The sequence below is a fragment of the Labrus bergylta genome, chromosome 3 (genome assembly GCF_963930695.1).
Source record: "Labrus bergylta chromosome 3, fLabBer1.1, whole genome shotgun sequence".
Classification (NCBI taxonomy): domain Eukaryota; kingdom Metazoa; phylum Chordata; class Actinopteri; order Labriformes; family Labridae; genus Labrus; species Labrus bergylta.
In genome coordinates, this window is record NC_089197.1 from 7314032 (window position 1) to 7325722 (window position 11691).

At 46.0% G+C, this 11691-nt stretch overlaps 1 protein-coding gene across 1 annotated transcript in view; it reads right to left on the reverse strand.

The window, feature by feature from the left end:
- LOC109996746 (USP6 N-terminal-like protein) overlaps nucleotides 1-11607 on the reverse strand; it is a 22675-nt gene extending 11068 nt beyond the window's left edge. Inside the window, exons 1-6 of the mRNA XM_020651022.3 lie at nucleotides 11146-11607; nucleotides 6194-6267; nucleotides 1461-1546; nucleotides 1325-1364; nucleotides 1130-1210; nucleotides 17-124 (exon numbers count right to left, since the gene is read on the reverse strand). Of these exons, the coding sequence (XP_020506678.2) occupies nucleotides 17-124; nucleotides 1130-1210; nucleotides 1325-1364; nucleotides 1461-1546; nucleotides 6194-6259 (381 nt within the window). The 5' untranslated portion in view covers nucleotides 6260-6267; nucleotides 11146-11607. The remainder of the gene's footprint in view (nucleotides 1-16; nucleotides 125-1129; nucleotides 1211-1324; nucleotides 1365-1460; nucleotides 1547-6193; nucleotides 6268-11145) is intronic.
- Nucleotides 11608-11691: the final 84 nt, after the last annotated feature.

An 11691-nucleotide genomic window follows, 5' to 3' on the forward strand; every position in this document is an offset into this window, starting at 1 on the left:
TGTTACTCTCCCACACCTCGTATTTGCCCTCGTTCTCTTTCTTGGCCGCCTCCACGTCCAGCATCAGCGCCCAGGCCCGGCCTCGGAGCTGCAGGGGAATGCCCTTATAAACCCGTTTGACCATCTGAGAGCAGAAGAAGACATAAACACGGGGTGAATAGAAGAGCAAGAGGGGTTTTTAGAAAGCTGCATGAGTCACCGGAAAGTTTGACCGCCTACAGATCGCCCACGACCACATTCACAGGAACCAAACGGTTTTGGACATTAACAGTGAACATGCAGCCTCACAGGTTTCCTCATAGTGTCCGTCAGACGTGGATCCAAAACCTGCTCAGCGTGAAGTCAGCGTTTTCTGTACTGTTGGAGGTGTTTTATTAAACTTCTAGAAGCAGCAGGAACTTGGAAATGCTTCTTTTATAAACTCAGATAACACCAACATTAGCACAAGCTAACAACCGTTAGCTGAAAACTCTACAGGGAAAGATGCATTGAGCCCCATTTAGTTTGAAGGTTAAGGGTCATGACTGGGATTAAAGGTGCTCTCAATATGAGCAGATATGAAACAAATATCTTCCTCTGAAGCTGCTTCCTGGTTACTGTGAAGTGGATTCAACAGAATCTCTCCAGGCAGCTGTTTAGCTGAAAAAGAGTCTGACCTAAAAACTGAATCTAGGAGCTAAAACGGGCTCAAAAGCTGCCAATGTAAAAGTTCTCTGTGGGTCTGACACCACATCCGACTTTTTCACATTACACTCAGCTGATGTGCATCGCTTTAGCATGACAAAAGATATCGTTTTAAAACACTTTAAATGCAGAACTAAGATCACATGTTTGTACGTTTAGCTGCTCAGATGTTTTCACTTCTGTTCTGACTCATGTTTCAGGGATTACATTGAGCTCCGGTCCAGAGTTTTTCCTGTATGAGCGAGCGAGCAGGAATTCACTGTTTTAGAGAGGAAAACGTTTCTGGACTCCACGCTGACGGTCGTGGTGATTCCCTGTGTGACCTCTTCACAGCCCTTTCCTCAGCAGTTGAGAACTGAACTCTTCAGCCGTGATGTCATTTTAAATTTAAATAGTACAGCGTGTTTTTTTGGTTGAGGTCAGGGGTGCGTCGGCCGTTACTCACTCTGTCACTGCTCCTGTATTTATCCCACTTCTTCACCATCTTCAGCCACTTCTCCGCTCTCTCTATCTCCAGCTGCTTCCTCTGTGAACACACGAGAGCGCGTCAGAACACAAACACACGACGGCCTGCTTCGTCTGTGTCCGTCCACTGCACTGCGTTCCTTTTTTTTTTTTTTTTTTTTTTTTTTTTTTTTACCTTTTCCTCGTGTGCTGTCGGCGCCGGCAGCTCCTCCTCGCTGTAAAAAATAAAAAAATGAATATAAGAAGCAAACCATCAGGTTAAAAAGCTGCCGTCACATGTGTGCGATGACAAAATCAAAGACCGGACTTACAGCATGAAGCCGAAGCGGTCGATGACTTTGTAGATACTGAAGTCGGCATCCTCCCAGGGGTCGACCTCCACCCCGCCCTGCCTGCCCTGCACACACACAAACACACAAGAAAACACACAAATTAACTGAAGCCCCTTTTCCATACACAGTCCCCTAAACTAAAGATTTTCTCTTTAAGGAACTTCGCACTCACACAAGGAAATCTGTACCGTACCTCAGCACGCTTCACCCCTAAAGTCCAGTTTGTTTGACTCATGTGAGTGCTCTGATCCGCCTGTCTGGTTAACTAAGGACGCTTCATGACCACGTAAAGCCTATTGTACAACCTTAAGGTAACCGTGCTCAGGCCCGGTTAGTCCTGGAGCAGTGTGAGTGCAGGCCAGCGGGGAAATGGGGGAGGGGGGATAACTATGCTTGAGCACGGTACGGGACAACTTGGCCTCGTGTGAGTGATAAAAAAAGCCCTAAAAAGGTTCCTGTGGCCCTTAGTTCCACCGCTGTGTGAAGTCCTGGGAAGATGATGCAATCCAGGTTGTACTTCTTTACAAAAGAAGGGTCATCGACCAACGATGGAAAGAAGACGAGTGTTTTGTTTAATGCGTCTTTAATGTACAATGTTTTGAATTTGGACTGCAGTACCCATTTTAAACACTAGGTTACAGAGTGACATACTGCTCCTTTAAGGGAACGATCAGTGTCTGAGTCTGTGTGAACATGTGAGTTATTACCGGTGTATCTGCTTGCTGAAAGGGTTGTCATGGTACCAGAATTTTAAACTTTGATACACGACGAGTAAAAATTAAACGACAATGCGACCTGTTTCAGAAACAAGCAACAAAAATAGAAGTCCTAGGCAAGGCACCAAACCCCCAACAGCTCTGGCTTGCTCACCGTGTAGCAGCCCCCTCACTCTGACATCTCTCCATTAATGCCATTTTTTCAAAAGCATCTCCAATATTGATCCTAGTTTGAGCACGTTTCTGCTCGTGGAGCTTATTAGAAACATGCAGAGGCTTTTTAGGTCGGGTACAATCACTTCTATCTGAACCACTTCTCTTGCCCGCTTCCATCGCTGCAACACCTGTTGACCTGATAACTGCTCTCATATCTGGCAAACCGAGGGGCGTCCAAAACGGCCATGTGGGGGTGCCTTAAAACCGCCTACCTTCTCTGGTCCAAACAAATCCAGAGCGTTCAGGAGCAGAATCTAAAGTTAGAAGGAGGACATACTGGCTGCTGCATTGTTGTCAGAGAAGCACTTCAACATAGCATGTTTCCTTAATGTCTGATCAGATAGTAAGCTCACTTTATCATCTCACTCACTACACATCTCACTGATTGGACCTTTAAATACAGCAGCAGCAGTTTGCTCTGAATCTTCAATAAGTCAAACTGTATCATGAAAACTGTCCGATACAAATGCACGTTCAGAATCTGGAATCATATTTTTTATCACGGGAAAAAATCCATTTAGGCTTCGATCTGGTCCCAGTGTTGACATAACAGAGAGGGAGCTAATCCTCCGACAGCCAAACCGGAGAGGCTTCTCACTCCGCTCTGAAAAACAACACGCCGCTCTGTGGTTGGCTGCGTGTCTGGAAGGCAGCCAATCGGCCGGCTGCTCTCACTCAGAGGAGAGAGAGGGTCAGCGTGTGCTCACAGAAACTGAACGGCTTCTTTGGGGTTGAGTCTGCACTCTGAGCCCCCGAGGCGCTGAAGTGATGTCAGCGTCATGAAAGTGAGAGGGCTAAAAATACTTCCTGACTGAGGGAGAGGGAGAGGGAGAGAGAGAGCACGACAGAGAGAGAGAGAGAGAGGGAAGAGAGAGAGAGAGAGAGAGAGAGAGGGAGAGACAGAGAGAGAGAGAGAGAGGGAGAGGGAGAGAGAGCACGACAGAGAGAGAGAGAGGGAGAGAGAGAGAGAAAGAGGGGGGAGAGAGAGAGGGGGAGAGAGAGAGGGGGAGAGAGAGAGAGATAGAGAGAGCGAAAGAGAGAGAGAGAGAAAGAGAGAGAAGGGAGAGAGAGAGAGAGACAGAGAGTGAGATAGAGAGAGAGCGAAAGAGAGAGAGAGAGAAAGAGAGAGAAGGGAGAGATATATATATATATATATATATATATATATATATATATATATATAGAGAGAGAGAGAGAGAGAGAGAGAGAGAGAGAGAGAGAGAGAGAGAGAGAGAGAAAGAGGGGGAGAGAGAGAGAGAAAGAGAGAGAAGGGAGAGAGAGAGAGAGACAGAGAGTGAGATAGAGAGAGAGCGAAAGAGAGAGAGAGAGAAAGAGAGAGAAGGGAGAGATATATATATATAGAGAGAGAGAGAGAGAGAGAGAGAGAGAGAGAGAGAGAGAGAGAGAGAGAGAGAGAGAGAGAGAGAGAGAGAGAGAGAGAGAGAGAGAGAGTGGAGATCAGAGCGTTTCAAGTTTAAATGTGTGTCTCTGCTGACAGCATACTTCTGAATCCAGAGTATTAATCACTAAATTAAAGATTTGAAAGCATCAGAATCTGAAACTGAACATATTTTTAACGGGTTTAACCACAAAGACGAGGTTCAGACTGTCGGTCAAAGAGAACAAGACAAATCTGTGAGCGTTTGTGCGCTAAGAAGTAAAGTGCAGCACATCTGATTTTTGAGTTTCGACTGTAGGTAAGTATTATGACGTTTTGTAGATGAAACAATATGACCCATTAGATGATGACCAAACAACACAAACGAGTGTTACCCTCAGTGGACCCTCAGCATGATGCTGAACTGTTCCTCTCCATGTAGCGTTTGTCATGTTCTGACATTAAGTAATAATTCAACTACAATGAACCGTCTGGTTTCATTCAACTTTCACTCAGACACAGACTTTCAATGACAAAGAAATAATGATTGCCGAAGCTGAGACAGACGAACATGTATCTGGTGGAATTTAGAAATGACTGTATTCAGAACTCTTGGTTTAGACGGAGTGATACACAGAGTGAAAAGACCGAGGGCTGGACGAGTCTGGCAAGAGAAAACCTGCATAAAACACATAACTGAGTTTGTATCTTGAGGCGGGATGTCAGCGCTGAGGGATGAACAGCTGAGCTTTGTTCCCGGCCTGCTGCTCCTCTCTGCACATGTGGCCGGAAACCAGCAGCGTCCCGACACAGACGACACGATGACCGGGACTGACGCCAGCCCCCGGAGGTCAGTGTCAAGTCAAATCGTTGCACAGCGTGTCACAGCTGTTGCTATGGCTACACAGAGCAACACCCCCCTCACCCCTCACATCTACTCCCTCCTCTCTTTCCCCCGAGCTGCTGAGCTGAATTCAACCTCTGAACACAACTTGTCTCCATTCCCCCCTCGTTCAACTTTGCAGACGCACGTTCATCAGACGCTTCTCGTTCTGAGTAAAGAGAAGCGTTAGGAGGCCATCGCACAAATCGAGTTTTTTTAATGAATAAGGCCTCGTTTACATGACAATGATTTCAATCCAAAAAAAAAAAAAGTACTCTATTTGTATGTATTTCGGGGTCACTCGGAGTAACTACCCCACCTCATCGTCTGTCAACACCATAAACTGTAAATATGAATGTTTGAAGCCTGAGTGGACGTCAGCCGTCTGTTCCTGCAGGGGGCGCTGGAGTCCCGTCGATGGTGGTCTCCACACTGGAAATGCTGTCTCAGTCTAACTTTCAGCCAACCTAACGACAGGCTGAGAGCTGGAGCTGAGGCGGGTTTTAAGACTCCTGACAAACCGTTACACCGCGCCCGCCTGTCAATCATGTCAGCTACACGCCTTATTGTGAATAACTCTTATCCTTCATCAAATCAAAACTGATGAGTCATCAAAACAACCCCCCCCCCGTACAGTGTGTGTCCATCCAGACATGAGCTAATCACACCTATTTGTTTTTTTGAACCAGGCTGTAAACATGTTAATCTCTGCTGTAAAAACAGACTTTTTAGAATGGGTGTGTATGTGACTTCCTGTGCTTCTGCAGCTCAGCCTCTAGTGGACACTCGAGGAACTGCAGGATTTTACACTTCAGCATCAGCTTAAATTTTCAAGACGGTTGTTGAAAGCCCTAAAAAGTTTCCCAGCCTCTCTGAGATCTTTGTCAGCGTCCCTAGGGGGGCCCGGATCCAAGGATGGCAACCAATGGGCGAGTGGACAAAACCACCGAAACCACAAACAAACAGTCGTACATGCGTCATGCAGCTACACGTTGTTACTGGAACATTTACACGCCTGGTTTAAATGTTAGTTTCAGTGTTTTTAACATCGCTGGTAATCATTCTCCATCAGCTCAAACCACAGGCATGAAAAAGTATTATTACACAACATGTTGTTATTAATGCACTTTGGCAGCACACCCACCCCCCCCCCCCCCCCCACACACACACACACACACACACACACACACACACACACACTCAGAGTGTACTGTACTCCACACATCCAATGAAAGCACTGCACAGCAACATTTGTATTCACACCTCCTCAGAGTGTCTGTTGGATTCTTTCTCCACAAAATCGACCATGTGTGAACTCTTCATCCTACACGCTGAACACACACACACAACACAGGAGAACATGTAGACACACTTTCTGCACTGATACCTCAAATCATCCTCAGCCCGCAGGACCTTAAAGTAGTGTTAGGAGTGTGTTTTAGACGAACATGTGTGAAACAGTGTTCTGGTATGAATATAATCGAGGATGTGATGTGTGCTAAGTTGAAGACTAACTCACCATGGCATACTTCAAGATGATATCAGCGCGTTCCTCTGCTATAAGAGTCTCTATGTCTTTCTTCATGTCAATATCTGCAGAAGAAGAAAGGAATCAAGACAAAATCAGCTGGACGACAACAACAACAACAACAGAAGATGATGAGTCAGAAAAAGACATCAAAAGCTGAATGGATATTGGCGACTTTTGATGTCATCACAGATAAAAACACGTCTTCAACAGTTGGATGAGTTTCATCACCAAAGACATGTTTACTCAGGTATGTATAAGATATAAAGTTTAAAGGTCACACATTCACCATGTTCTTCTAATACTAACATGTGTCTCTAGTCTGTCTACAAACCCCCCAATGACATCACAAAGGGCAGTAACCCCTCCCCCAGGTGGGTGAAACTCCCGCAGCTAGGTGTTTGTTCTGCCCTCTGAGTCTGCCTTCTCACTGTAAACAATAGGACATGGAGCGAGAAAGGCCGAGACACCCAAGCCCTTCCAGAGAGGGGGCGTGGTCAGACACAGCTCATTTACATATTTAAAGGTACAGACACAGAAACCGCCTGTTCTGAGCAGGGCTGAAATAGAGGAGTTTATAGGCATGATCAAATGGTCGGGCTCTACTAGACTCATAAGTGTTTATAAATCGGGTGTTGTGACAATCCAAGTCTTGTGCAGCCTGATGGGAACAATTACCCGCCCACAGTTCATATGACTGTACCTAACACCACCCACTGAGCTCCTACATGAAATCTGCTTCACAAAGTTTCTGTGACTGGAAAACAGACGAGTTAGCTCTGAGTTATGACCTCCAGTGACTTGCCTTGTTATTCCACAGATGACCATGTCCCACAATTTACAGATTTCTATCAGCTAAAAGCAGGAACTTGTGTAAAACACGGGTCATACATTACATGTGGTGATGTAATATCATCCATCTGAGCCACTTTTTTGTCTGTTAAAACATCACTCAGCCGAGCTGCAGGGTTGCTGCTAAATCCTCCCCAAACAAAGCTGCGAGCGAGGGTATTTATCCTGCTTCATCTTAATTCTCAGTACGGCTCTACACCAGAGAGCACCCGGGTGGTAATCTGGACACGCAACACAACACACAAACCGTCAGGATTAGGAATATCTCCAATCCAAAGCGGGATTATGCAATGAAAGTCTGTTTGTTCCCAAAGAGGGAACAAAGAGGGACTCTATGAGCTCTGAGCATCAAACACAAGTTATCGTTTTACTTCTCATTTCCTGTCTGTCACCAAAAGCATGAACGTACAGCAGTGTGGTCCCATAAAGACAAACATGCTGCCTTTGTTGGTGTTTTAGCTCCATAAAAAAAAGCATCTGGCGTTTGCAGCTGTGGCTTCGCTTCACACTCAATTAACTTTATTTATTAAAGCTAAGAAGCTTCTTCTGAACAGCCATTAAATCAGACATCACAGCCCCCCTACAGTCTGATCAGAAAACCACACACTGGCTGGTTTGGAAACTTGGTCCAGTTAGTAAATCAAAGAGGCGACAAACGCCAGAAAGCTTTCCCCTTTCCACCCGCTTCAAGGTGATACAGTCGTCCATTTGTGTTCACTCTTATAGCTCACCCATAAAGTCACTACTCCTGTCATTTTGAGGAGTTTTATGTAAATGTGAAAGCTCTTTAGCCTTGAAAAACTGGCAAAACATAAGCAAAGGTTCCACACGTTTCTCTCACTGTTATAACCTCTCATCTGGGACGGCTCACTGAGTGAAGAGGACTGCGTCCCAGACTGTGAGTCTGAATGTGGGTTAACCAGTTTGAATAATTCAGTAAGGTGGAGGATGGAGGTCGAGAGTGGTACAGACGGCCAGTGACACAGTTAAAGGAAAACGAGGACAGTGGTGGATTCAACACCGGCGTTCAGTCTGCTCCTGATGACGTGAACATTTTCATTTAGGGTACCAACATTTTAAAAGAATGCCACATGTTCCACATAAATAAATCATAAATCCAGTCTCTCCTGTGTAAATGTGTCTCTGAGTCCTGACTGTCTACAATGAGGGAGAAGCTCGAGTCCTGCTGGCTGTGTTGTTGTCAGAGCCGTGTTTACATGGACGGGACGGCCGGCTCCTCCCCTTGTGTTTAAAAGCTGTTTTAGTCAAGAACTAGAGAGAAGAAGAAGAACATACTCACTGATTATTTGGATGTTAGTAAGAGTTTTTAGATCACGCTCATTCTGTGTCAGTTTACATGCAATGTGAAGCTACAAGCTAACTAAAAGAGCGCTAACTTTAGCATGCTAACACAACAATGCAGCTCGAGCAAAGGACAACTTTGGCCTCAGCTTGCAGAAAACTCCTTTGTGTGATCGGGAGTGGAGAGAGGTTGGAGGATAATGAAGTTAAAAAGATGAAACTCTCGTCGTGTCTGTGGTCTCACACCGTACAATTTGAAAATCATCAAGTGTGCAGCCAGCCTCAGTTGTAAAAATGTTCCTTCTATAAACATGAGCACCTCTGTGTCGCTGAAGACCTCCCACACGTGGATCCTGATGTTTCAGATGTTTACACTGATCTTTGAGACGCTACATTCAACTTCAAACCTGTCATCTGTGATTTGATGCATCATTACTTCAAGATGACTGTAAAAAAGTAAAAAATCTCAGCGTTTGAGGTCGGCTGCAGACGCTCAAGCAGAGAGGTTACAGAAATATGAGCCGTCATCTGGAGCATATGGCTGCATGTGGTCAGCGCTCTAAATCACAGAGCGGCTCTGGCTGCAGTCCCAGTAAGAAGGGTGGAGGCCCAAACTGGGAGAGAGCAGGGCGACTGGACTGTACCTGACCGACGGAGAGGGTGTCCTGAGGACGCCTGAAGCTAAAGATCACTGAACCTCGAGTGGAGTCAGAAATACATGAAGCAGACCACATCGCATAGGGGACAAGTGGGAGCTGGACTTTCTGCCGATGTAGTTCAAGCTCAGATGTGAAATCCAACCATTGACATTTTTTTGTTCAATGCTGTTTTTTAAGGGAAGTCGAATGATAATAACACAGAAATAGACCTCAGTGTTTCCCCTACCATTATATTGGGGGGACGGCCTTCTTTTTTTAAAGATTTTCTTTGGGGGCTTTTTGTGCCTTTATTGTAGAGATAGGATAGTGGATAGAGTCGGAAATCAGGGAAAGAAGTCATTTAAGGATACCTTTCCAATAGAAAAGGACAGCTGTCATTAAAAGTAACACATGAACACCAAGATTCCTTCAAGTCGCCGTGTCGGCTTGTCCCCACCCCCCCAACGCTGTAAACCTAGGGGAAACACTGCACCTTTTTATGTCGATTAAGCTTTGGTAAGACTTTGTAAAGGTACTCAGAGGACTCTTCTTTTACGCCCTGATTCCACCGAGCGGTCCTGAGTCTTAATAAGGGGACATTAAATTTAGCGTCTGCTACCTAGTATACTTCTATTTGCTCTGATTAAACCCATTGTTCTCATTTGTCGACACTTTTTTGTCCCAGCTAGAAGCAGCACCAAGGTTGTTTGATTGATGTAACTCTTGTGGGGCTAAATTGTCTCGAGCAGGAGTTAATAAAAGTGATGTTACTCCAGGAAAACGAGATTCGATTATCCTGGTGATGTAACTGAAATGCACATTAGTTATCTGGCCTGAAGAACAAACAACAAACCAAATAAAATATCAACTCCATAGTCACTGCTTTGTGTATCTAAAATGTGAAAATCGTCCAAACCCTTCAGGGGTGAGGGTAAAAGCACTGATACTACAAAGAAAGAAAAACAGATGTTAACTAGCAGCTGCCTGCTAGCTGCAGCTAACGTTAGCCTTAGTAACACAGCACTTAGAGTAGCCTACTCTGTACTTCTTCATCCCCATTCTCCTCCATATTCTGCACCACGATGTCTCGACAACTAGCCATTAGCAGTTTGTGATTCAGTTTAATGGACTTTAACCATTTCCCCTCTCTCCCTCAATTATGTTATGTGCCCCGTTTACAGAGGCTATAGTCCTCGTTGCCGCGGCCGTAGGGTCTAATCCAACGTCGGCCTTTTGCTGAACGTCGTCCCGCACTCTCTGTCTCGCTAGTAAGCAGGAAAACAGATTTCCTGATAACTAGCAGCTGCCTGCTAGCTGTAGCTAACGTTAGCCTTAGAAACGCTTTGATTTGTTTCCCCCGGTTACGAAGTGAGTGACATGCCCCCTGCACACAAGATGATGATTTCCTTTTGAGGTGCTTTAAGAACATTTAGGAACATTTTTCCAGCCAAATGTAAGCTTATTTTTTTGCAAATATCCGAGCAGCACCAGCAGCTTTGTGTTTTCTTGGCTCAGGACTGCTGCTGTAAATGTATTTTTAGACGTCAGAAATACTGTTGGAGCAACTTCAGTGTGTTTTCTTTGCAGCAGCAGCAGTAGCAGCAGCAGGAGGAAGCAGCAGCAGCAGCAAGCAGCAGCAGCTTTGTGTTTTCTTGGCTCAGGACTGCTGCTGTAAATGTATTTTTAGACGACAGAAATACTGTTGGAGCAACTTCAGTGTGTTTTCTTTGCAGCAGCAGCAGCAGGAGGAGCAGCAGCAGCAGCAGCAGCAGCAGCAGGAGCAGCAGGAGCAGCAGCAGCAGCAGGAGCAGCAGGAGCAGCAGCAAGCAGCAGCAGCAGCAGCAGCAGGCCTGAGAGCTGCTGTTGTCTCTGTGGGCTCATGTAGAGAATAACTGTTCCGACTGATGGGGATGCTGTTTCAGTCTGCTGACGGTTCAGACCCGTCACACAGAGACCCTGACCCCCAATGACAGCTCAAATCGTCTTTTTTTTTGGTCTGATGGTAAACAAACCCCTCAGCTCAGCCTCCCGTCGGGACGCGCAGCGCTCCGAGCTGCAGCCTCACGCGAGATCCTTTTTTTTTTTTTTATTCTAACGAGAATAATAAACAAAAGCAGCACCAACATGAGAACAAACAGGGAGTGTGATTACCTTGTTTCTCGGGGGTATTTCTGCGCTATCCGTGCAGTAACCCAGCTCCGGTTCCTCTGGGCATTCTCCGGTGAAAGTGCAGCTCCAGCAGAACAAAACCACCGGGATGACAACAAAAGCCTACCGCCGTCAATCCATAGGTTACCGTCAGACAGCGCGCGCATACACTCTCTCTCTCTCTCTCTCTGACACACACATATACACACACATACACACGCACACTCTCACTCACACACACACACACACACACACACACACAGAGCGTGCAGCAGACGTACGACACGGAGCAGACCCTGGTCCTGGATCCGAAGGAGGCGCACTGAGCAGGCGCCGCAGCGTGGCACCAAAAACAAGCCGAGTGAGAGCCGTGAGGTCCGGCCTTAAAGACACAGGAGCGCTGCCTCCCCGTCACAAAACACGCTGCTGCCTCCATCTGCTGGACACACACGGTACTGCAGGGAGGCGACAAAGCTTGCAGAAGTAAACCTGCAGGAGGGACTTAAAATACTTACATCATGCAGCAAAAACACTCCTGTGTGGATGTTT